The following is a 27,135-nucleotide window of genomic DNA, read 5'->3' on the forward strand; positions in this document are numbered from 1 at the left end:
TGATAAAAATTGCGGCCCATCTAACGTTCCCTGTGGTAACTCCCCCTATGGGATGGCCAAAGCAGGTACTCCCTGCAAATTCTTTGCCTCCCCCATGGGTAGATGTACTTTCTACCTAAGTGCACAGTCTGGCGGATACTTCTACAGCTTTTCAGCAAATGCTGCAAAAAGAAAGACCCTTACCTAGTAAACCTACTAAGCATGCTGTGTTATCTTCCCAGTCCACCCAACTATCAGATTCTGATTTATCATCTGGGGGGCAGAAGATGCAGACCTCTCTCACTCTGACTCCCCCTCGGGAGACGAGGAAACCCCCTCTAAATTGAATATGCCTGCACTTGTTAGAGCTGTAAAATCTATTCTTCAAATAGAAGAGACAGAACCTGCTCCTAAGGCAAAACAGCCATCCTTTAAACGACAGAAGGTAATTTTACCAGAATTTCTTCACTCTGATCAGCTATCTGATCATATGAGTGAGGCATGGAATATGCCCAGTAGAAGATTTCAGCTGCCTAAGCGTTTACGTTCCTTTTACCCTCTTCCAGGTACTGATTGCACTAAATGGGAAGTTTCTCCAGCTGTGTCTGGTCAAAAAAATGCTACCTTATCTATCCATACTGCAACTTCCTTGAAGGAGACAACGGATAGACGCTTGTCTAAAATCTATATACTCTCTTACAGGAGCTACTACTCGTCCTGCTAGGGCTATGACCTGGGTGGCTAAGGCCATTGAGAGTTGGGCAGTGGCCCTAGAAGAGACCTTTCCCTCTGGTGCTTTGAAGGAACAGCTGTCTTACATATCTCACATTAGAGATGCAGCCTCCTATTTGGGTGAAGCAGCCAGCTATGGATATGGTTCTCCTAGCCTCCAAGGGATCTGCCACTTCTGTAGTAGCCCTCCATATTGTTTGGCTCCGCTCATGGAAGACAGATGCAGGCTCTAAAAAGGCTTTGGAGTCTCTGCCTTATTCAGGGGATATTCTGTTTGGCCCAGAATAGGACAAAATTATGACTACCTTGGCAGCTTCCAAGACAGCGTTCCTGCCTTCTGCATATAATGCGAAGCCTCGGATGTCATCCTTTTGGTCCATTTGTCCTCAAGGAAAAGCTAAAGGTCAGTCCTTTTCAAGGTATCAAGCATCAGCTAAGGCTTCCAAGGCTAAGACCAAACAGACCTGGGCTACTAGACGTCCATCTACCAAATCTAAGGACAAGCCTTCAGCATGACGGGGCGGGCCTCTCCCTGAGGACTCCCAGGGTGGGAGGCCGACTTCTTCAATTCGCCCAGTTCTGGCATCAGACCACAACAGACGCCTGGGTAAGAGATGCCCTATCCTTCCTGAGGTGACCCCTTCCCCAGCATTTCTTCTGCACAGGCCCTCCATCAGACCCACGCAAAGCCCTGCTGCTCCAAAAGTCCATTCAGTCCTTACTGCTCTCAGGAGTACTAAAAAGTCTTCCCTGACACCGTCTCAAAGAATGGTACATCTGGGAGCCCTCCTGGACTCTCAGGTTCAGAGAATCTTCCTAACGACAGAAAAAATCTTGGTATTACAGCACCGGGTGCACAGACTACTACACAGTCGCCGAGTGTTAATTCACTCTGCAGTGCAGATCCTGGGATCCCTGGTGTCCACCTTCGACATGGTGGAGTTCGCTCAGTTTCACTCCAGGCCCCTACAACACCTGATCCCCTCTAGGTGGAACAGACTGCCTCATCTGCTCAGATCCCAGATGATGAGTCTCTCTCCGGAGGTTCGCTGGTCCCTAGCCTGGTGGCTACAGACGCCCACTTGAGCAAGGGACGCATCTTTTGGATCCTGGACTGGGTACGATTAACCACGGACGCAAGCCTCCGCAGGTGTGGCGAGGTGATCGGCCAGCGCTCCTCCTTCCAGGGCCACTGGACTCCAGCCGAGGCGATCTTACCAATCAACGGCCTAGAACTCCGAGCCATCTACAGAGCTCTCACTGTGGCTCAGGATATCCATCAGAGCATGCCAGTACAAGTACAGTCCGACAATGCCACGGCAGTGGCCTACCTCAATCACCAAGGAGACACTCGAAGTCGGGCAGCAATGGCAGAAGTGTCCCACATTCTCACATGGACCGAACGCCATCTCCGCAGTGTTCATCCCAGGAAATCTCAATTGGGAAGCAGATATCCTCAGCCATCACGACATGCATGCAGAGGAGTGGTTTCTACATCCAGAAGTCTTTCAGCTTCTATTGAAAAAATGGAGTCTACCAGATGTGGATCTCATGGCCTCAAGACACAACCACAAACTTCCAGTGTATAGAGCCAGGACAAGGAACCCCAACGTGGCCTTAGTGGACGCATTATCTGTGAGGTAGACCTTCGAGTTGGTGTACCTCTTCCCTCCAATATCCCTTCTTCCTCGAGTTCTTCAGAAATTCCCCGCCCTCGAACTACTGCTTTGGGACATTCCCATTGTTTCCCTGTGGAGCCCTATGGACTGTGAGGAAGAAAAGGCGTTATGGTAAAACTTACCCTTGTTAACCCTTTCTTCGAAGTCCATAGGGTCTACAGGGCACCTGCCCTGACACACCTGGCTTCTATGGGCTTCTTCTCTTGGTCACTTGTTACCTTCTCTGTGTGTGAGTGTGATTCCTCAGTGTACCAGTCTTCCTTGTCTCCACTCCTGCTCCTGCCCTGCCCACATCCTCAGGGTGTGGGCAGGTTATAGGGGGAAGGATCGGAGCATCCTTCCTGGGATTGAAAAGCTTTGCTGTTGGTGGCCGGTCCTCCTAGTCCCACCTACACCCCATTGTCTCCCTGTGGACCCTATGGACTTCAAAGAAAGACAGTTAACAAGGGCAAGTTTTACCATAACACTCCTTTTAACCATTGCACTTCTTTGGGAACAGTTGATTACTAGATAACAGTCAAGTTTTACATAATAAGAATCCTGTTGACTGGTACTACTTAATGGTAACCTATATCCTATTTATTACAGTAGGGTTTCTTTTAGAGAAACTTTTCAGCAGTAGTTTTATTTTAACATCCTGTTAACCTTTTCTGAAATTGAATTTTTATTTTTTTATTGTTCAATGTATTTGCCTATAGAATCATGTTATTAAGTCCATAGACCACAGGTTCCCAAACTCTGCCTTTTTTTAAAGTCCAGGTTTCAAGGATATCTATACTTGAGCACAGATAACTTAATTAGTACCACCATCAATTTGACTTATCCATCTGGATTCAAGCATGGATATCCTTAAAACCTAGACTGTAATGGCAGAGTTTTGGAAACTATAGTGTGTAACTTTTCTTGGTATTGCATCAACAGCCGTTACTTAACAATCTGTTCTTCTATTTACTGTTGTGAACAGAATTTATAAGAAAGTTCTGTAAGAAATGAAGACCGGTTCCATGTAAAATATAAGTGAATGATTCTCTTCTCTGTCATATGTCATGCTTTGTGGTCCGCTGTAACCTGTGCTTCTGTTGTACACAGTTACAGAGATGCTGGTGAACGTTCTCAGCATTTGCTCAGATGACGAGTTAATGACTGAAGGAGAAGACCAATTTGACGGTAGGATCATTTCAATATTCCTGTGTATTTTTTATACAACTGTCTTGTACAATATTTTTCCTGTAACCTTTATAAACCTTGTGGCGTAGACAGAAGTTAGGTCCTTGGAGTGGAAAATTTCAGTCTAGTAAAACCTTTAGACGTGACTCTCTTATGGTAATTTTCTATAAGACTGCTTAAAAAACCCAAAGTGCAGCACAAAGACATGTCTATTGATGCATTTTTCATGCATTGAGCAGGGCTACATTCTATTGCATGAAAAGAAAACTTTGTCCTGCTGTGTTAGGAAAAGGTCAGTGCCACACACTACTCTGCTGATGGTGCTGTAGAAATCATTGTGTTCTGTTTTTTCTTGTGTCCTAAATCCAAGAAAACTGGATAGATGTGAATTAGTCCTTTTCCTGGCATCCATCAAATAGTAACAATATTAGGATCATAGCTATCTAACTTGAAGGCTTATAATAATTTTAGTTTGTTTCCATTAATAGCTATTGAGCAGATACAAACTTTACTGAAAATTTTGTGAAAAACCACTACTATTAGCAAGGAAGTGTCTGTGTGTTTGTCATTAAGGGCCATATTCAATTAGACGCAAAAAGTCGGAAAGGTTTCGCCTTACGTACTTTTCGCCGACTTCGCGTGTTTTGGAGGCGAAAACTTTTCGTGCACGGCCCCACTTTTCGCCCTATTCAATTCCAAATGACGCAAAAACTGGACTCTGCGAAACACAAATAGGTGAAAGGTGCTGTCAGATTTGGGGAAATCAGCCTGACACCCCCCAAAAGATGCACTAACTTTAAGGATCAATGTAGATGCCCCCGAATAGCCCTGGGTACTTAAATGCTCTCATTAGCTGCTAATTAGCGTCTTTGCACAAGTGGTGAAGAATACCATTTAGCAGGTTTTTTTTGGAGAAAATAACTAGTCCCAGCAAATTAGGGGTACATAAAAATGGGTGCATGCATGGTTAAAAATCGCAAAAGTTCAGTTTTAAAAAACACACCTTCAACAAGCACCTGCAATCAAAAAAACACCTCCCCGATACTTGCAGACCCCCCCAAAGGCTTATTTTGCTAGTTTTTAAGTTTGTACCCAAACTTTTTACTTTTTCGCCCCCTTTTTCAAAGTAATTTTTTGGGGTGTTCATTTTATTTGAAAAATGTTTTGATGCAGTTTTGCTTTGAGGGGCTATACCAAGGGTGCTGAGTGGTTGTCCGACGTTAGCACCGCAATTCTGCACTTTTTTTCACCACCTAATAGGCGAATCTTTTTCGCCTATTACATTGCATTGTGTTTTCGCGTATATGAAAAGTATTTGGAATAGATTACGGCGATACTTTTCCGCCTGACGAAATGACGTCACCCACGATACTTTTCCGCAGAAAACGGCTTTTCGCGTCTAATGATTTCAAGTTAAGTTTGCTATGTTTGTTTCAGGATAGAATTCAGGCCATCCCTCCATTATTCTATTACACCAGACACATGGTTACCTAGTAGAGCCTACCTGATGATGATGTAATTAAAGCTCTTAAACAGAATATGGTTACATGAGTCCTTAATATTAGTAGTCCAAGTACACCACATGACTTGGAAAGGTATATTTTGGCAATGCTAACGTCATTTCAGGAACTGTTATTATTCTGTGATCATATTATTCAGTGGACATTTTGATTGTGCTTGATCACCTTGTTATCATCTTAAAACACATCACTTATGTTGTCAATGTTAGGGTCATTTTCTTAGTGCAAATAGGAAATTATAATCTTGGTCGTCTTAACTTTTTTTTTTTAAACTACTGTAGCTGACTTAACATTTTTGTTTACATTTCGGATCACAGTATAAATATGCTACAACAGTATTTTAATACCAAGTTATGAACAGTCTTGTGTGAAAACGCAGATAGGTTTCACTTAGCCATATTATTCACTTTTTGTAATAGTCTTATTGCCATAATTCAGTATTTGTTTTCTACAAATTATATAAAATTTTGATTATTTAAGTTACAGCTATTCTCAACTAAGCAATTGTCTCTATATAACACTTTGCAGCTTAAGTGAAAGCGCAGCAGCTTAATTTGCTGTGGTGCAATATTCTGATTATTGTATTTTCATGTACTTCCAGACTTACTGAGCTGTCTCCTTATCACTGTTGTGCTGTTACGTACATTTACCATGTTGCTATCCAATAGTTTTGCATTGTTAGAATTTGTACACCATTTGATCACTGCGCAAACCTCAACAGCTGCAACCTTGTCATGTCCATTGTTCTGTTCACATTCTCAAGCATGCAGTCCTTAGAAAATGTAATTTTCCATCTACTTTTCCATATTGCAGTTGCACACAAGTGGCGCAGGCTGTTAAATATATGATATAGAGAAAACATTGTTTTCACTTTCTGTAAAGAGTTATCCCGTGATCCGAAACTATTGTGCTGTTGAAGGCATGTCCGATGCTTAACCTTAAACTTTCTATATTCTCTACTGTACTTTATTGCTGTTCTTCTTAACCCCACTGCAAAAACAGCAACATAACAGCATGTTGTTGACCCTGTATCCATGAACGGGTTAACGCTTTGCTGTACTCGTGTCTTGCCCGAGACTCCACACTATTTCTTTCTACACTGACTTAATATATTTATTGCCACCACTTTCAGAGAGTCCTAGAGTTGCAGCTTTCCCTATTTTTTCCCTTCTCTTATTTTTGACAGTCCACCTTCATTCTTGCTGCTGCCAAGTAAAATTCTCTTCTTTTTTTTTTTCTTTGACTCACTCACCTATTTCTCCATCGTTCACTTCCTTTTTTTTCTGGACTCTCCATCTGAAGAACGACTCATATATGGCAATAGAAAAGGTACAGACCAGACAGAGCACCATTGTTTTGAAATATGACTTCCCAGTTTTGTGGGGGTTTTTTTTTTTATTTGCTACACAAAACATTTAAATGATGTTACATGTAAACTAAACAGTTTGTGTAGCATTATTCTTGTTCCAGTCCCCCCCCCCTTTTATTAGTATTTTGGTTTTATCGCTCACATATTCCGGAGAGCATTTGGATATCATTTGCGTTTTGTACTGCTCAGAAGTCATATTCCTAGACATCTGTCTTTCTGTGCATGGCATTTTCTCTTATGTTTCCTTCCATTCTTTTCATTTGTAAATTTCATCATCTTTGTATCTAACATTCTGTATGGTTGGCCCTGCATGACTAGGGGGGCATTTCCATGTGTGTGTTTCCTGCTTCATGGTTTTAGTACTGGCCATTTTCTTTTCCTTTTACATTTCTGCATGTGAAGTGTTTCCAAATAATATCATTTTTAGGTTGATGTTTGTAAGAGACTGGGGAAGCGTTACCACTGTGAAGCAATGACTTCAGTAATGATGTTTAGATACTTTTAGATTTGTTTATTAAGACTTCTAAATTCAAATCTGATTTTGTTTTTAGGTAGAGATTTTTGTTTGTGTTCCATTGTGTTAAACACTATGGGGTCAGTTCAAATACCTTCTAGTCCCCGCGCGGTTAAGGGCCTGATTCAGAGTTGTACGTTAATGCCGCCGCTGCTGCGTCTGTGCATTTAGCTACTATGCGATAATATGTTGCAGCCACCAAGATTTGTATTAAGACAACCCTCACAGATCATTAGATTATTGCAGTTCTGAGTAACCCTATGACTACTCAGAATTGCTGCGGGAACTGAGACACTGAAGACATTTTCACTGCATACGGGATTGCAGACCAGGCTGTGACTCCTCAAAAGCACGCCTGCGTTCTTTTCCTCCACTCCCCATTACCTCCCACAACCGCTTCCATACGATTAATCACACTATAGGTAAAAAGTGGCTGCAAGCGACTATGGTAATGTATCTTGATGCATGCACAGTGCGAATTAGACGAATGCGCAGTTTACCGATCGCTCAGCTGCGAAAATATCTGCATTGCTGAATCCGGCCCCAAGTATGGATATATGCCGCACTAACGGTACCTTCAGGTATGCAGATTTTTGCTTGCAGCCCCATAAGGCTGCTTTCAAAAATCCACGTGCATGCGAGAACGGGCCTGAGGGTAGACAAAGGCAACTCGCCCACCTCACGGCTCACTGAATTGATCCCTTTTGGGTGCAATTTTAAATCCGAGCAATGTGCGGCTACCGTAGAGTAACATCGCTCATTTTACTGTGCACCCAGGCCCTATTAGTTGCGTATGCTGCCATTACAAGTTAGCAATATGCTGCCAATACAAGTGTTTTGGCCGCCATTGCTCAGAATTAAATTGTCCCCTTTGGCTAAAAGTTTGACACACTTTTGATTGTAAGTGCATGTTCGAGGGATTTATTACTAGTTAAGAACAGCTATTCCTGATTATCTCAAGCCTTGATGGTTTTAATGATTATGGAGAATTGCAATTATTTTACCCCCCCGTATTAATTTTTTAGTTTAAAGATCAATTTAGCTATTTAATTATGACAGACACAAGGGGGCTTGTATAATAGGTTGCTAGCTGCAGCTGCTGCGGGATTCATGCGAGTATTTACATATTATTAAGGCTGCAATGATTTTAAAGGCTAAAGACTGGTGCTTTAAAAATACGTGAAGACACTTGTGAATACCCGCAGCGGCTGCAGCTCACATCTTATTATATTAGCCTCTTGGTATCTGTTGTCAAAGTAAAATGGGTCTACTCTTTGGGGCATATTGAATTAGCCACAAGGTTCTGCACTAATACTTTGTGGGATATTAAGGTAAAGAAATCTTGCAAGATTTTCCTTTTGTAACCAGGACACTGGAGTCCGTACACCAAACCTATGACTGCTATTTCAACTCCTTTTTTTATTAGAATCTGACACCGACTACTTCATACATGGCAAATGTATATTGATAATACAAATTTAGTAAAAAGGTAGCACTTGGCAATTTTCATTATTTATATTTTATAATTTAATCTCTGAGCAAGAAAACTTACATAAGTTTCAATACAAGAAAATACGCAATAGACTAAATTGAATAAATTAAAAAAAGGATTTTTAACAGAAACATAGGATATATCTTATATAAAATTAACCACTTAACGGACAATTTTTTTTCCCCCAGAACCGATCAGAACTTGTCTGTTTTTATATTTTTGAAAATTATTTCAAAAACTTTATTTTAATTTTTAAATATGCCTACGGGGTGTTTTGCACCCTGCCATGTCCATAGGCCCCCATTGAAAAATGACAACGCACCAGTGCCAATAGATCCTATTTAACATTTACACCCCTGGTGTAATAAGTCCATTTTTTTTTCCAACACTCCTCCACTGAAACAACTATTTTATTTCACACTATTTTATCCTCCACTTTTACCTTTCCTCCCCAAGTGATTTTATTGGGAAATTACCAAGCCCCCCAACTCCACAAAAAAATGGCCAGAAGGGCTGTTTGGCAGCAACAATAGATAGCAAGCACATATCTGTATGCTAGCCCTAGTCGTTTCTGCTCCTGATGTTTGATGCTGGATTCAAAGTCTGCACATTTCTACCAACTCCACCCAAAATTGTGTCCAACTCCACAGCCCTGATTGTAATAACCTGAAATGTGCACAGCTGTTATTTCTGTGACTAATTGATTCTTCCCTAATGTAAAAAGATAAATGAATCACTGGAGCATATTATTGAAAAACATTCTAATATAAATGAATCATTCCATATAGATAGACAGATGCTTGCAGGTACAGCCGCAGAGCATTCACTAATGTACTTGTCATAACACTTTGGGGACACCTGCAGTTTTATATTTTGGTGACAGGGTTTCTCAAGCACTCTTAAATATCATGGTTTTATGTTCCCTATCTCAGCGGTTTTATGTTTTCATTCACTCAATTTATGTGTATACAAACAGTGGTAAAGATAAAAGTTGCCCATTCAGGATACTTTAAAATTAAAGGGGTATATTTACTGTATATTCACATTCTGGATTATTTTCCTCTTCAGCATTTGTAAAAAAATGCGTGAACTACGTAATTTTAAAATACTTTTTCTCTTTACTACATACTAATGTAAATGCTTTATTTTATTTTCTATTTAATTCCATTCAGTTCTAACATTTTTTTACTTTACATTGTCCAGCAAAGATCATATAAATGTATAATGTACAATTAGATGGAAATATTGGCATGAACCCTGTGTGAGAAGGGGGATGTAGCCACAATCCCGGCACATGGAATGCCGGCTCTTAGAATACTAGCACCAGAATCCAGACACCTTTTGGGCGCCCACATCCCGACCATAAGTAGTGGGAGGACAGGGAGAGTTAAGGTTAGGTACTAGGGGGAGGGTTAGGCGCTAGGGGCCGGATGTTAGATTTAAGGTGTGGGGAGGGATGGTTAGGGGTGGAGGTTAGGATACCTACCGACAGGTGTCTGTATCCTAACCCTGTCGGGATGCCGTCGTTGACTGCCGGGATCCCGAGCAGTAATAAATTGGACCAAATTGAGTGAAAACTCTGTGTTTAAGAGGAATGTTATCAAATTTCCTTAAAAGTAGAATTATGTTAAAATCTCTACTTTCGTTTACATTACCATACAGTTTAATTTTAGGGTAACTAAAATCTCTTTAAATAATATTTTAGTGTGAGGGCTTTGAATTTTAAATGAGCAATGTTTTTTTGTGTTTGAAGAATTTTTATACCAGTTTGCAAATGTTACACATTGTATCTGTATGCTCGCCCTCACTAATGTATGCATTATAGAGTTTGTATTATTTAAAGAAATTTTCACACATTACTATGACTCTTTTTTGGATGAGAGACTGGCAATCTGTTTCACTTAGAGTTTGGCCAGTTTATAATATGCTCTGTCCACATACACATTTTTGCACCATATGAAATAAGTCTTGGTAACCCTATCTCTGCATTTTGTTAGTTTGGGTACATGGAGTATGAATTATCAATTTCTGTCCTGTAAAAACTGGGACGTATGGTATCACTGTATATCACTGCCTACTTAAAGTAGCAGTGCTATATCAATGTATTATGCTCTATGGAATTTTACAAGTGCTGGATAGGAGTAGAAATTTAAATTAATTTAAATCCCTCTTTATTTTTTTAAAGTACGGTGTGTATTATACACAAGCTAGTTTAGTGACTTACAGCATTCTATAAAAAAACACTGTATTCCTGGCAACCCTTCAACAGTGAGAAAGCTACGTGTTCACAATTCGGTGCCAACCCGGGTTATGCCCAGGTTGGCACCGTTCACACCCCGGACGCGGGTCAACCGACGTTGCGGTGGATGCTTGGAGTTGATGTAATCTCCAAGTGCCACTGAAGCCGGCCTATCAGGTAGCATGCGGCATGACCCGGGTCGCGGCGTTTACACTGCAGAGTGACACGGGAACGACCCGTGCCCAACCCTGCAAGCTAGTGGTGTTGGATCCCCGGGTTACTGGACCCGGGTTGATCCGTTTCCACTGACAAAAATCCCGGGTTGATGTGTGTTCGTGTGCAAAGACCCGAGATTTTCATGTCCGGGTGAAAAAGGGGTTATACAGTATTCTAATAATAAACACTATTTCTTCTTCAGGGTCCATAGGGATCCCAAGGGGATAATGTGGTTGGAGTGATCCAGGCACCAAACAGTTAAGCTTTCAGCTCCCAGGATGCCCCAGGTCCTCCTCTTCATATACCCTTCCCACAGGCATTCAGTTGTTCGTTTGGTGCAGCAGGATTCAGACGCACCTTTTGTAACAGGGGGACTGTTCAGGCAGTCGTTCACGTGTCCCGTGTTAATTTATTTATTTATTTTCTATGTTATAGAGTTAGCACTGCTAAGCGTAGTAAGACGCCTGTACTGCAACTCCGTCTACCTCCACTGGGCCGCAACACCAGTAACGTGTCTGGTGTTTTCGGCGGGTCACGGCAAACCTTGCAATAAGCGACGCTGGGGCCCGGACTGCAACCAGACGCACGGAGATGTCAGGTAAGGCGATGCCTCGCTTAGGAGGAATCGCGCATGGCAGTCCTTGCTTCCGGCGCTGAAGATGCACTGGAAACCGCTGCATTGAGAGCCTGGGGCCATCCGCTCCCTTACTAGACCACCGAAGCATTTTTGTCTGAAGCCGGGGATCGGCAGCAGACGCTTCTGCTACCATGAGGCCAGCATATCCGGCCGTTTGACGCAGCTTAAGGGAGGTAGGCTCTCCCCCGGCAGCTCCGACTCAGATGCAGATCCATCAAAGGTTTTCCTGCGTCTGGGTCACTCCTTCCTACCCTCCTCGTGCATATGAAATGCTCACAGCCCCTGCTGAAACGGTTTAGTCTCTGGAGGTTTTGGGTCAGTCTCCCTGTATATATAGTGCTCTATATCCTACCAAGATTTGAGTAGATGATTCAGAGTCCATTGCCACTGAATTACATATGCATTGCATGTGATTTTTTTTTTGCTAGCTGCTGTGTTGATACTGCCTTTTATTTCTGACTGTCAGTTATAACTATCACTGTTTTTCACTCTCTCCTCATCCCTCTGTTACAGTTGGGTGGGGGCTTTTCTTGGTACTTCACATTTACTAGTTATTTGTGAAGGCTGTCACATTAAATTGCATTGTTACCATTATAATTGATATGTCAAAAAATAAAGGGAAACAGGAGGTGGAAACCCCTGTGCTGGTTTCATGTAAATCCTGTTTGGTGGGTATGTCCCCTCAGGACTTTATACAGGATGGTTTGTGTGCTGTCTGTTACAAAGAACCACCTCACCAGTCCAGTCTACTAGCCCCTGTACAGGAGCCATCTTGGGTGTCGTCCTTGTCTCAGGCGATGAAGCACCTAGTGGATCGTTTGGCTACTCCCACGCAGCATCCTTTAATGGGATACACACAGCAGTTTCAGCATGCTATGTTTGCACCCCCTATACATCCTTCCTGGATGGATGTTTATAACCACTCATGTCAGAATATGGCTCAGTCGGCTGTTGCAAACAGACAGTCACTAAGGCACCTAAACGGGTGTTATATTTTTATCAGTCTGCTCAACATGTAGATTCGGACGCATCATCGGAGGAATCGGATGATGCGCTGGTTTCTTCTCCAGGGTCTATCTCGGGAGAGGAGGACCATCCTTCTACAGTGGATGTCCCTTCTTTGGTGAGGGCAGTCAAATCAATCAAATATACAGGATGATGAACCGACTCCTAGACGGAAGGCTCCAGTGTTTAAACACCAGAAGGTGGTAAAAGCTGAGTTTCCTAAATCTGAGCAGCTCACTGAACTTATGGAAGAGGCCTGGAGTAACCCAGATAAGCGGTTCCATGTTACGAAAAGATTAGCATCTTTGTATCCCAGCTACTGAATGTACTAAGTGGGAAATCCCTCCTACTGTGGATGCTCATGTGACGCATTTTGTCAGGAGTACTATGTTGCCTATTCTGTCAGTATCTTCTCTTAAAGATTGTACAGATAGAAAAATTTAAACATGTCCGAAAGCAGTAATTTCAGTGTCTGGAGCTGTTATTTGGTTGGCTATGTCTGGGACTTGGGTATCCAAGGCTGTTGAAGAATGGACGGGGGCATTGGAAAATATGCCACCAGAGAACAGATGACATATATCTCCCACTTATGGGAATCTGCCTCCTATTTGGAAGAAGCTGCAATAGATGCGGGGCTCCTATCTTCTAAAGCATCGGCAGCCTCAGTTTTGGCTCTTAGAGACCTTTTGGTTAAGGTCCTGGAAAGCAGATACCGGGTCAAGGATGGCTCTGGAATGCTTACCTTTTTTTGGAAATATCCGTTTTGGAGCAGAGTTAGATAAGATAGTGGCTACTCTGGCAGCTTCAAAATCTGCAGGTTTGCCATCAATAGCTACATCAAAGTCTAGGCAGTCTTTTCGGTCCTTTCTCAGGGACGAGCAAAAGGACAGTCTTCCTCCAAGCCGTCTAGTTCTCGCAGGACCATCAAGCAGCAAATTAAAAGACCCTGGCCGGCCAGACGTCCAGCTTCTAAGCCGGACGACAAACCCTCTTCCTGATGGGACGGGCATCCTCCTGGGGGATCCCAGGGTGGGGAGGCTGACTTCTTCAGTTTGCGGACTAATGGCATCAAACAGCAAAAGATGCCAGGGTCCGAGAAGTGGTCTCTTAGGGGTATGCTCTCACTTTCTGGAGGCATCCTCCCCAGAAGTTTTTTTTTGTACAACTCACCCATCGGAGTCTTTCGAGGCCTTGGGCGCCCTACAAGAGGACATTTACTCCCTGCTGCAGGCAGGGGTGATAATCACGGTTCCTGTGGTTCAACAAGGAAAGGGTTATTATTACAATCTGTTTTTGGTTCAGAAACCAAATGGGTCTCATCGCCCTATTCTAAATCTGAAAATCCTCAACAAGTTTATCGGTGTACCCAAGTTCCGTATGGAGACTCTCCGATCAATTATTTTGGCAATGGAACCTGGGAATTTTATGGCTTCCCTGGACATTCAGGGATACGTAACTGCATGTGCCTATTATGCCATCCCACCAACAATTTATATGGCTTGCTGTCCTGCAACAACGTTACCAATTTCAAGCACTGCCCTTTGGTCTATCAACGGCCTCTTGGGTCTTCACCAAAATAATGGCGGTGATGATGGCCTATCTCAAGCGTCAAGGAATCGGAATACTGCCATACCTGGACAACCTTCTGATATTGGCTCAATCTCCGGCTGTTCTAAACACCAGCTCCAACTGACCATTGCCTGCCTACAGATGCACGACTGGATAATCAGTTGGAAGGAATCATCTCTGTCTCCAATACAGAGGATGGTACATCTAGGGGCACTTCTGGATTCTCAGACACAAAGGGTGTTTCTGCAAGATGACAAGATTGCGGCCCTATCATTGCACAGGGTCTCGTCGCAAGGCCGATGGTTGCGATTATCGCGACAGGTTCCAGGCCGCTCGCACAAGCTGTGGGGTGGTCTCCCACAGCTTTGCGAGCAGCCGGAGGGGAAAAAAAAAACACGCCCACAGACCTCGTGAGCGGCCAGCGACTGCGAGTGGGTCTGAATCAGGCCCGTAGACCTCATGGCCTCACATCACAATCACAAGGTCCCCAGGTACGGGTCCAGGACCAGAGACCCCTCAACCGCTTTCGTGGATGTACTGGCAGTGAAATGGGACTTCAAGCTGGCGTATCTCTTTCCTCCGATTTCCCTCCTCCCAAGGGTCCTCAGGAAATTCAAGCAGGAAGGCGGAACAGTGATAATTAGTAGCTCCTGCTTGGCCAAGATACCATTAGTTCACTGACATACAGAATCTATCCATACTCCGTTTCCTCCTTCCTCTGTGTCCGGATCTGTTAGCGCAGGGTCCCTGCCTGCATCCACTCTTACGCCGTCTGTCTTTGACGGCGTGACTCTCGAGTCTTCCGTGTTCAGAGCCAAAGGTTTCTCCAGCTCTGTGATTCAAACGATGCTTAGGGCACGAAAACCTTCCTCTGCCCGCATCTATTACAGAGTTTGGCATTCTTTTGCTCTATGTTGTTCCCACAGAAAGTATGACCCTAAGGTTTTTAGAGTTTGCAGGGTAATTCCTTTTCTCCAGGCTTGGTAAGACCTCAATCTCCGCCTGGCCACACTGAGAGTACAGGTTTCTGCGTTGTCAGTTTGGTTCCAATGAAGGATTGCTTCCTTGCCGGATGTTAGAACTTTTTTTACAAGGTGTTCTCTGAGTTCAGCCACCCTTTGTCCCACCGGTGGCACAGTGGGATTTGTCCTTTATTCTCAAGGGGCTGCAAGTTCTCCCATTTGAATCTCTGGACTCAGTAGATTTGAAATGTTTGACAGCGAAGACACTTTTTCTCCTCGCTATCTGTTCTGAACGTAGAGTCTCTGATTTGGCAGTGCTGACTTGTCGTTCCCCCTTTTTGATTTTTCACCAGGATAGAGCTCTTCTCCGTACACGGGCGGGTTATCTTCCTAAGGTAGTGTCCTGTTTTCATGTGCATGAAGAGATTGTGGTTCCAGCTTTTCAGTCTAAAGACCTTTCTGTAGGTGAAGCCTCCCTGGATGTGGTTTGTGCTCTCTGTATCTATGTGGATCGTACAGACTCTCTCTTTTTTTTTTTAAAGAAAATCAGATGCTCTTTTTGTGTGTTATGGTTTTCACAAACGAGGATGGCCAGCTAACTAACAAACACTAACTCGATGGTTACGTATGACTATCGCTCAGGCTTACACACAGGCTGATCTCCTTGTCCCAAACACGGCGACAGCGCATTCTACACGGTCTGTGGAACCATCGTGGGCGTTCCGTCGTGGTACCTCTGCAGAACAATTGTGCAAGGCAGCCACGTGGTCTTTTATCCACATGTTTCTTAGTTCTACGCCTTTTGATACCTTTGCCTCTCAGGATGCTTCCTTTGGGCGGCGGGTTCTCCTTTCTTCTCAGAAGCGTCCCCAACCTTAGGAGAACTGCTTTAGGACATCCCCATGGTATCCTTGTGGATCCGATGGACTCTGAAGAAGAAAATAAGAGTTATGGTAGACTTACCTTTGTTAACTCTTTTTCTTCGAGGTCCACAGGGCATCCACCTTGACGCACCTGGCTGCATTGGGTAATATTTCATTCGGTCACGGATTCCCTCTTTTTCTGTGAGTGTTTCTGGTTTACGATTATTCTTACCTTCCCCTTTTTCTTTCTCCTGCCTTGGGCTTGTTTACAAAATTGAATGCCTGTGGCCAGGGGCGGGGTATTTGTGGAGGAGGACCTGGGCCATCCTGGGAGTTGAAAACTTAACTGTTTGGTGTCTGGATCACTCCAACCACATTATCCCCATGGTATCCCTATGGACCTTGAAGATAAAGAGTTAAAAAGGTTAGTGTACCATAACTATTTTTCCTGACACCACTACTTCAGAGATATTAAATAAGAATTCTCACAGTTGGTGTCATTATTCCAACTCCCGATCTGTTTTATTGCTGTTTCTGCATAAACACTGCTTTCATACACAATGTGTCATTTAAATCAGGGTTTACTTGAAATGAACCCACTGTGAACATGTGAATAGACTGATTTCAGTGAATCCGTGTAGTGTGTCTGAATCAGGGCTGATCTAGTAAACTTAGATCGTCCCATGAAGGGCAGTTCTCGTCGCACGATCAAACGCAACGACCGACATATCGTCTGGTTGGCTGTACACACTACACGATTGGCACCTAATCACATGCGATATCTTCCGATTGGCCTGCAGCACAGACCGGAAGACGTCGCATACGATCCGCGGGAGCGTGTAATCGGGCGTACACACTAGTTGATATGCCCATATTGTGCAATTGTTTACCTGGCCTTACACTCTATGCATGAGTCAGAGATAGAATAGGAAACTGGAATGTATAGTTTTATGTTCTGTGTAATTCTCTATCACATACATTTCTGTGCCCATAAAGAGTCATTTAATGTTCTAACAGTTTCAACTGTTTTATATATTTTTTTTTTTAATAAAGTATTCTTTATTCATATACATATACAAAATAAAACATACACATACTGAACAGAATTAACATTCCACATACAGTATTGTTAATAAAAAAATAAAAATATGAAATAAAATAGAGATCACAGTGTAAACCAAAATTAGGTCAACCTTACAAAATATAGCTGAGGGAGTGCATATCTCGACTATCCATCTAGTCCAAATATGGTTAACTTAGACTCTGCTTTACGGGCAAGGTACAAATATCGCTCATGTTCCACAGTAGCATTAACTAAAGAAACCCACTCCTGAAATTCGGGCCCACTAGGAGCCATCCATGAGTGAGCCAAACAGACTTTTGCCAGAGCACCTAAATTAATAGCATATCGGTCAGCTCATCATCTTCTCTAGCCCCCAAACTACAGAATTTTGGCGTAAGTACTGTAATGGGAATACTGATGTGAGACATAGCAGCTTTTACCTTAGTCCAAAAAAACTGAACCACTGAACATTCCCATAATAGATGCCAAAATGTGCCCTGAATAATACCACATTTAGGACAGAGATCAGACCGTCTACCTCCAAAACGTATCAATCTCACAGGGGTTAAATATGTTCTATGTAAAATAAGTAATTGTATCTGCTAAAAACGTATAGAAGCAGTAGCCTTGCATGGAAACCCTAAAGCTGACTCCCACTCCTCATCACTGAAAACACCGACCCCAGATTCCCAGTCACTGCGCAGTTTGGTTAAACCATCCCCATGTTTCGATGACATCATATAAGAATATACAATTGACTTCCGAGGACCTAGGGATAACACAAATTCCTTTACTGGAGAATTGGAAATAGAAGGAGGAACATCCTGAAATTTGGCATTTAGGGCATGTCTGAGTTGCAAAAACCTATAGAAATATGTAGCAGGCAGATTAAATTCTTCCTTCAATTGAATAAAAGATTTCAAACCCCCATTTAAATATAACTGTCCCACTGTACTGATACCTCTCTTATCCCAAACCTGTGTAGTAGAAAGCGTGTCCAATTCAGAGAATCGACGTGAACACCACAAGGGGGTGTCCGGATCAGTCCCATCAAACTGGACCAGTCCATGAACCTCACGCCATATCCTAATTGCTTGGGCAAGTAGGGGAGGACTACTCCTAGAAATCTTACCACTTAGCAAGGCCTGCAGTGGGGTATGTCCCGGCGTTGCCTGCGACACAAAGAGAGTAGGTAAGGAGTCAGCATGGCTGTCCTGCAACCAAGACTGAACATGAGCCAACTGTGCGGCATAGTAGTAGAATCGAAAATGCGGAAGGGCCATACCACCATTCACCCTGGGTCTAGTGAGAATATAAATTTTTAATCGGGGCCTCTTACTTGCCCAAATAAGAGAACAAAGCATACTATTTAATTTCCGAAATATAGATGCAGGAATATATACTGGGGACTGTTGCAATATATAAAGAAATGTGGGTTACAACACCATTTTTATTCACTCTGCCCATTATTGTAAGAGGAAACTTAGTCCAGGAACCAATCTTCTCCCTCAAATAAGAAAACAATGGCATTAAATTCAAATCTATAAAATCTCTTGTTCGATTAGATATCCAGACCCCCAGATATTTAAATCTAGAAACCCAACAAAGAGGCAAAGGTATCTCAGGAGCAACAGGAGGCGCACCCCTTAATGGTAATATAGAGATTTACCCTAATTAGTAACAAGGCCTGAATAGCCGCTAAACTCTGCAAATACTTTGAGAACCACGGACATGGCATCCCTATAATCCTTAAAGAACAAAAGTAAATCATCTGCGTGCAAAGCTATTAAATCAACTCTAGTCCCCAGCTGTAATGCCACAACATCAGAATGAGCCCGCAGAATACTTGCCAGTGGTTCTATTGCTAGGGAAAAAAGGGTAGGGGATAAAGGACAACCCTGTCTTGTACTGCGAAATAATGAAAATGGAGGGGAAATAAAACTATTAACAGAAACTCTAGCACTACGTCTATCATATATAACTTGTACCCATTTGAGGAAAACAGGCCCCACCCCCATACAACGCATAACCTCCCACAAATAGGGCCATTCCACTGAGTCAAAAGCTTTTCCCGCATCTAATAAGGAACACAACTGAATTTGTTTCCTGCTCATGAGATGCCTGCAAATGAGTGTAAAGACGTGTAATGTTTACTGAGGTAGATTTACCCGGCATAAAACCGGTCTGATCCGGATGCACTATAGAGGTAATAACCTGATTTAAGTCTCAAGGATAAAATTTTTGCAAGTACAGTATTTTGGCATCAGTAGGGATCAGGGATATTGGTCTGTAAGCATCAGGGAATCTAGGATCCTTCCCAGCCTCCGACATAGAGGATGAAAACACACCTTCCTCATACAAATCATTAAATAACTGAAACAATCTAGGGATAAATATCCCAGCATGTTTTTTTTTATACAATTCAATCGGTATTCCGTCATTACCCGGGGCTTTGGCACCAGGGAAGGACTTGATAGCAACCTCTATCTCCTCCAGGGTGAATGGGCTATCAAGAAAGCTTGTCCCTCAGGTGACAATGAAGGCCAGCTAGTATTGGCTACATAAGACTGCAGTTCGGCCATGCAACAGGACAACCTAGAACTATATATTTCTTTATAAAAAGTGAGAAAAAGATCAGTTCTATCTGGAGTAGTTGTAACAACCGTACCATCAGGATGCACAAGCTCAGCAACGGTTGCAGATGGATGATCAGCATGTACTAAATGTGCTAGAGAACTCCATGTCCTATTTGCATTCACATAGTATGTTTGTGATTTAAATAATAGACTGCACATATTCTTATTAGAGATATGAGCTGTCCACGCAGACTGAGCTGCCAGCCAATTAATCCTAGACTTATCCAATTTGTCCCGCAAATAGACCAGTTCCTGTCGATGTGACTCTGACTCGAGTTCAGCTTCTTTCCTTCTATAAAACAGCTTCAGTGCAGCAACACGCTTAATCTGAGTACTTCGCACATATGCCTTAAAGGAGTCCCACACAACGGCCACTGAGGCAGAGCCGATATTATCCGCAAAATATCCATCCCATAAAGCCTCTAACTCAGAACAAGCTTTCATTTGAGTAAGCCAGAAGGGATGTAACTTCCAAAATACTTGACCCCTAGGACTAGCTACCTCCAAAGACGACATGAGGGGAGAATGATCAGACACCCCTCTAGCTTTATAAGTAACATTGCATATTTTGGGGGGCAGACTGGGGCAAACTAAAGCCAAATCAATTCTAGAAAAGGAATAAGTCGCGGAGAACCATGAGAACTGCTATAAACCCGGATGTTTAACCCTCCAGGCATCTACCCACCCCAGGCTCTCTATAAAGCTGGCAAAACCCGATTTCCCTCTACCCAACTGTATATGAGAAGTAGCACGCCATTTGTCCATAGAGGGGTCTACGAAATTGTTAAAATCCCCTAAACAAATTATCGGAGTAGTTGGAGATAGAGCCACAAACTCTGCTGCATGTTTCAACACTTCATATGAAAAAGGAGGGGGTATATATACAGCTAATACAGTATATATAAGGGCATGGAATGTATCCTACAATCAAGAAACACATATCGTCCATAGGGATCTGACCTAACTGAATTTAACACAAAAGAGACAGTAGGAACACGGTGCACCCTTTCCACAGCAAATTGTAAGGTAAAAGAGTGCCTGCCATAGGATTCAACAAGCCATGTTTCCAGAAATGATTCAGGAGAGGAGCCCTCCTCACCCTGCGGCAGCCCAACAAATCGGATATTGTCCGGCATAGGCGACCCTCCATATCCAACAATTTGTTTTGAATAGAGGCCATTTGTTGACTCGTAGAAGACACCTTATCTTTCAAAGGACCATGCAAAACCTCTAGGGTAGATATGCGAGTTTCGACTTCACCCACCCATTCCCTGACTTGCTGCACATCCTGTTGCAGGAGAGAGAGGTCATTTTGCACCTTTTCAATTTTATCCGAAAGACAACCTGCAATGGCCTCCAGTATTTGATGCAGAGTAACCAGAGGTGGGGCCCCAGTACTCGATCCCTGCGAGTCAGCCGCAGCTTCCGGGTTAGAAGATTCACTTTGTACCGGAGAATGCGGAGCCTGAGAGGAAGGCTGGCGTGCAAACTCTTCCAACTTAACTGCTGCATCAGCAGCCTGCCCAGACTTTCCCATAATAGCAACACTCCGTCCCTTTGAGAGAAGATATCATATGCAGCTATTGTAGCGAGGGGTAGAGAAGGAACCAGTCACGATCCGTGTTATTATATAATATATCAGCAGCACTCAAAAAGCCAGGCAGACAGGGAGGGCTGGAGGAGGATGGAGCCACTCAGAACCTGGAAAATTATATACTATATATAATAAATCAGCAACTCTCAATCACAAAGAGAGCCAGGCAGGATATGTAGGCAGGCTGTAGAGGGATAGAGCCAGTCAGGGAGTGTAATAAAATAGAGCAGCAACACCGACAGGGTAAAATGTAGGAAGGGGAAGATGGCCACTGGATCCGAGAAGCCACGCCCACTTTGCGATCTATCCGGTGAGAGTGGCAAACAGGCAGCAGAGATAAGGCAGGCTCGGTAAATAGGGCAATAGACCGGGGACTCACCGGTGACTAAGTCCCAGCGTGTGGATGAGAGAGGCTCCACCCGCGCCCCCGACAGCACACAGTCACAGGCGCTCAGTGCAGAAGGGGAGCAGAAACACCGCAGAGCAGCGGCGACAAGGGACCGGAACACACTATCAGGTGCCCCAAACTCTGAGGTCCAATGTGACCTAAATATAGCCGGTCTACTGGGTCAGGATTGGCAATAACTGATCTTGAGCCAGGGAGCTCTCCAGACCCACGTCTCACTCCTTTGCCTCCGTAGCCATGCCCCCTTCAACTGTGTTATCTGAATGTACTCATCTAAAATTGGATCTGAACATGTAACGGCAAGAATGATAATGTATTTCCTTAGTTTGGCAGTTTCTTTGCTCTGGTTTGTGTTATATTTTGCTTTTGCTAATGTTCTTAACCAGAAATATTGGAAGTTTGTTAAAACAAACTTTTGAAAGCTTGTGGTGGTGTGTTGCGGTCTCTGTCAGATTTGTTGTTCTGTGTATTCCTGAGCTTGAGATTCTTCTTATTCCATTGAAAGTAGGTACAGCTGCAGCTCGTAAAGAAATCATCAGGAACAAAATCCGGGCAATTGGCAAGATGGCAAGAGTCTTCTCTGTGCTCAGGTAAATGGAAATACATTTCTCATGTCATGGTGTGATAAAGCAGACTATCCATGCAAGGAATAATGTACCTTTATTTTACATTAACTTCTAGTTAGAGGATCTGCCAGCTCAGCTACCAGTCTGCACAATATCGATCATACTGCAGCTGTAATGTAACTCCCTTAGATGTAGGTTTAGTGGGAAAGCAGAGAAGGAAATCGCCACCCAGCGAGGGGGTCCACCCAGCAGAACGCCCTACTTTCTTTTGATAATAAACATGAACTTGATGGGTTATTTATAATGGAGAAGTGCCTGCATCATAACTAGCATTGATCATGTAGTGTTACGGGTGCTCACAATTGTGTAGCAGTAAAACACGGACAGTGGTGTGGTCTCCGGCCTCTGGTGCATACCTGTAACCATGAGCCCCTTCCATGTAGTTTAGTCTAACGTGACATCGGGCTGCTCAGGGCAACATGTCAGCCATTACGCTCTTCACCCACTTTTAGTATGATTTGTAAACCTAACAGAAAAGCGATTTTGTTTTCAAGCACAAATATTGAAATTATATAAAAATAAAACAAAAACTATTATCTGAATCAGCCAGCAACCATTTTATTAATTGGGAGAAACCCTGATCTGTACTATTGAAGGCACTGAGGTGTCACTAGTGATCTGGTTACCAAGAGGAAGTTTAGGTTCAAATGTAATCCTACATATTTAAGTGGTCTGTAATACAAATATTACTTCATTTTAGTTTAGTGTTTTTTTTATTTTTATTTATTTATTTATTTTTTTTGAAACCTATTTTGTGTTCTTAAAACACAAAGATGGCTTACATTGCAAAGCATTAAAGCTGTGTTTGGGAATTACGTAAAATATTACAGAATTATGTTAAAACAGTATTTCAGCTGCATGATTATAACAGCAGCTGCAGTTATTACCTTTTATTAGAACATGTAACTGACTCGTGAAATGTTTCCTTAAATATGAAAAAAAGTGATGGCTTGGTTAACAAATCAGTAAAATGTTGTATGGGAGCAGCTAACCCCACCATGGTGTATTTCTCCTTGGTAACTTACCTTGGAATGTGTTGGGAATGAAGCTTGTGCAGCCAGCCGTCGTGGGAATACACCAGACAGCCCCCCGCTGCCTGTAATATCCACACTGTAATGGATGCCTTACCAGCTGTGCAGCTGATGGGTGGGTACACACTCAGGAATGCCTTTGTCAGTTACCATTGGGGCATTCCCTGACACCTTGCTCTGCATGCTCGCTTTCTCTTAGCTGTACTCATTTTGGTGTGTTTTATCTTGTGCATCTAGGCTTCCAGAGAAGAGTCTCCCTCCTTTTTTATTTACTATGTTGCGTGCCTCTCTATTCAGATCACTGGGCATGAAACCTTTTACAGTGCTTTTCCAATCAGATTACACTTTAAGTATTTATACTGTATAGTTTAAAACATCTCTATGTTCAAGAGCAGCCATTTGAAATGTCCAGGTACTTGCGTTATACAGGTCACTGCCAAAAGGAACTTTCAACATGTTTCCAGGTTAAAGTGGTGGAAATTTAGTGCTGCTAGTGCTCTGCTTGATTATTTATTTTAAATAAATTAGGACAGCTATTCCAGTTTCATTAAAGGCCAGTAAAGTTAAACCCTGGTGGTTATTATTGCCAGGATATTTTGGGGTTTATCTTTGTCATAAGTTGCTATCATAACAGTGTAAATATTTCTGTCTCCTATTGTTTTGTTTGACTCTTTTATTTATTTTATTTCTATTTCTTAAATCTGAAGCTGTTACAGCATGGGGTGACTGTGCCGCGTGGAAGAATTATTTCTTAGTTTGCACCCTGCTTGCCTCTCAGGTCTTGTTAGTGTATCTGATATATTTGAGCAGTTACTAATCCAAACCAATTCTACCCCAACCCCCCTCATTTTTGTTTCCTAGGGAGGAGAGTGAAAGTGTGTTGACGCTGAAGGGTTTAACACCCACAGGGATGCTGCCAAGTGGGGTACTGGCTGGAGGACGACAGACTTTACAAAGTGGTAATGATCAACAGCTAGCTGTACCTCAGATGGACTGGGGTGCACCTCATTTTCTTTCTAATTCCCCAACTAATGCATGCTGCGAATTTCTAATGCTTTTCTTTTCCTATCTAAGTGGCTAACACTATACATTGCCCAATTTTGCTGTGCATTAGAAGCGAGCACTTCTTCCCAGGGTACAAACGTTAAGCAAAATCCTCAGTTACCGGCTTTTGGCTAGACTCTCTTGGATTTTGCTGATGCAGAGTAATTACAATAATGAAACCTTTTCGGAATGTGAATATAACCTGTCTTAAATTGTCTGATACCAAAATGTAGATTTGTGGGCTGATGCAGGGTGAAAGCCATTTCTCATTGCGCAGTGACCGAGCTGGACCTATTATGGACTCATTGAGCCTTATGACCAGAGAGGCAGTTACTGGTGTGAGAAGGGCGTTTCCCACTTAGGGGGCGTGTCGAATTTGCAGCGAACGGTGAAAAACGAGGATTATAACCGTTTTTGGACAATTTTTTTTTTTCTCTACTCATGGCTAATTAGATACCGCCGTTAGGCAAAATTCGGCATATATCTCTGCTGGGAGACTTATTTATTGCGCCATCTACAGGGCAGCTGATAATGATAATGTCTTGTCATATCCAGATCTGAACTTATCATAAGATATGTACTGCTCTGCATCCGTGCAGAAATACGCCGTTTTAACAAGCGCTACTTTGTGGAGTGATTTTTGCCCATTTTGCTACCAGCTCTGCATCAGGTACTTTATAGTGGGAGTTCAGTATTATGTTTGTACCCTGGTAGCCTCTGCCAAAATGTGTTCTTTGTTATATGTTTTTTGTGAAATTAACCTGCTAGTACTTGTTCTGCTTAACTTCCTTTAGAGCGTGGCTGACTTTTTGTTAGTCTGGTTCGTCTAGTCCTCTCTCTGTATTAATGTTATTGAAATGTTATATTTAAAGGTTTGTCTTTTATGATTTTAACCTATGGACATGTTGCTTTTGAGTATTGTAGCACATTAGGTGCCATTAAATATGTATTGTTAGAATATCAACAGACAGGGGATCAACAACAAACCTTGTACATTAATTATGCCAGTATTACTGCATGAAAATGAAGAGCTGTACTTAAATATCAGTTATCTGTTGTATTGAATGAATTTAAACATGAAATAATGTACCTTTTAAGTTTGAATAGTTTAAAATATTGCTTAGAAAAGTGCATACTGTCCTAATGCACCACTAGTTCTAGGTGTGTATTATAAGGGTAACACTGAGTTTCCTGGGATGGTGCATTTTTAAAGGAAAAATAATTGGTGCTGTTGAAGAACCTTTAACTAAAGCTGGGCATCCACTATACAATTTTCTGTCAGATATCTGTCCAATCTGGCTGGTTGGAATAAAAACCTGGTAATGTATGGGAGCAAAGATCATATGGTTTTAAACATTGAAAAAAGGACAAACATTTTTTTTCAAATTGGTTACATTTGTGTGTTTTAACCAATTTGTCTGAACAACCATTTTTGGCCATTTTCCAGTGTTTGTGAGCAAATGGACGATTGTCATTTGCTCCCATACATTACCAGGTTTTCATTCCAACCAGCCAGATTGGACAGATATCTGACAGATAATTGGACAGTGGATTCCCTGCTTAAGTCAGCAAATTTAAGTTGAACTAAGGCTTATTTTACAGCGTACATTATTTATCTATACTGTATATGTGGGTATCTAAACACATTTTAGTCCAGAGACAGATGCCTTACACTTGTACATTAATATAGTAATTTAAATAATTTTAGAAATAGGGTTATGTCTTTGAAATGGCAAAATGTTTGACTTTATATTTTTTTCTTTTTCTCATAATCAGTGATTTTTACTATTTTACATATCCAGCCAATGAAAACTGTTTTGTTGGTGTGTAAACAAACCCATCCATTCCACATCTGATTCATGTGCACAGAACAGGATTAGGTCTCCGATTCATGTCTCCTTAGGAAGATAACACAATGCTTCGCTAACATCACTCCCATGAGCCTTTTCCCTTAGCAGCGACGCGACACCACAGTACCGGACACATAGCTAACTCAAATTTACTGATATCAGTGTCTGAGCACTAAAACCTCAAGAGAGGAAAATAGCATATGGAAAATTGCTTTTCTCACAAGAATAGCTATGGTTTTTATACAGAACATTAGAAAATAAACCATATTATCAATCGAAGCCTAAATTCTGGACTGCCATGATGTTGTGGCTGAAAATGGGCAGATGATTTGGAAGAACAGTCTGTTGTAGCCTGCATTACGGCTAACGATGCACTTTACTCCCTTTCTCCTCTAGTCACCTTATAGCTTCGCTTTCATTGTTATAAATGATTGTAGATAGAATCAAAAAATCTTCCTTGGGCCAATGTATTTTTGTAATACATTTCCATGCACCTCTGCATGCAGTAGTAATGCCTTGCATGCTTTTGCCTGTAGCATAACAAAGATTCATCAAGTGCATGTGAATTTCAGAGATATTGCCCCATACTCGTTGCAGATATCTCAACATGCTTTTCTTTACAGAGCATACAGAGCTCTATTGAATGGGACAGCAGTATGCCATTACATAAAAGACCATGATTTTAATGGGCATCCTGATCTGTTCTTGATCTTTCTGTATTTACAAAAAATAATCACATGCTACCCATATAGTGCATTCTGGTCATTTTGTTCTGTATTTTGTGTATGAATTTGTGCCAGAGATGTACACCATGTGTTCTCTCTCTAATCCGATCATTGTTCAATTGCATTGTTTATGCAACTGAGTCAACGTATCTGACAGGTGCTGTACGTTTGTACAAATACATTAATATGTAATGTGTTTTGCTGCTACTATGAATGC

The 27,135-nt window shown here is 42.3% G+C and overlaps 1 protein-coding gene across 7 annotated transcripts in view; it reads left to right on the forward strand.

Annotated features, from left to right (window-relative positions):
* PPP3CB (protein phosphatase 3 catalytic subunit beta) overlaps positions 1 to 27,135 on the forward strand; it is a 76,480-nt gene that overhangs the window by 45,801 nt on the left and 3,544 nt on the right. For 3 of the 7 annotated variants that reach the window (XM_088475823.1, XM_088475828.1, XM_088475835.1), the window contains exons 10-13: positions 3,480 to 3,557; positions 6,380 to 6,406; positions 22,148 to 22,232; positions 24,161 to 24,258. In XM_088475823.1, coding sequence (XP_088331949.1) covers positions 3,480 to 3,557; positions 6,380 to 6,406; positions 22,148 to 22,232; positions 24,161 to 24,258 — 288 coding nt within the window. The remainder of the gene's footprint in view (positions 1 to 3,479; positions 3,558 to 6,379; positions 6,407 to 22,147; positions 22,233 to 24,160; positions 24,259 to 27,135) is intronic. The other 4 variants (XM_088475825.1, XM_088475844.1, XM_088475827.1 and 1 more) reach the window with 2 other exon arrangements.

The sequence above is a fragment of the Taudactylus pleione genome, unplaced genomic scaffold (assembly GCF_031769625.1).
Source record: "Taudactylus pleione unplaced genomic scaffold, aTauple2 ptg000016l, whole genome shotgun sequence".
NCBI lineage: Eukaryota > Metazoa > Chordata > Amphibia > Anura > Myobatrachidae > Taudactylus > Taudactylus pleione.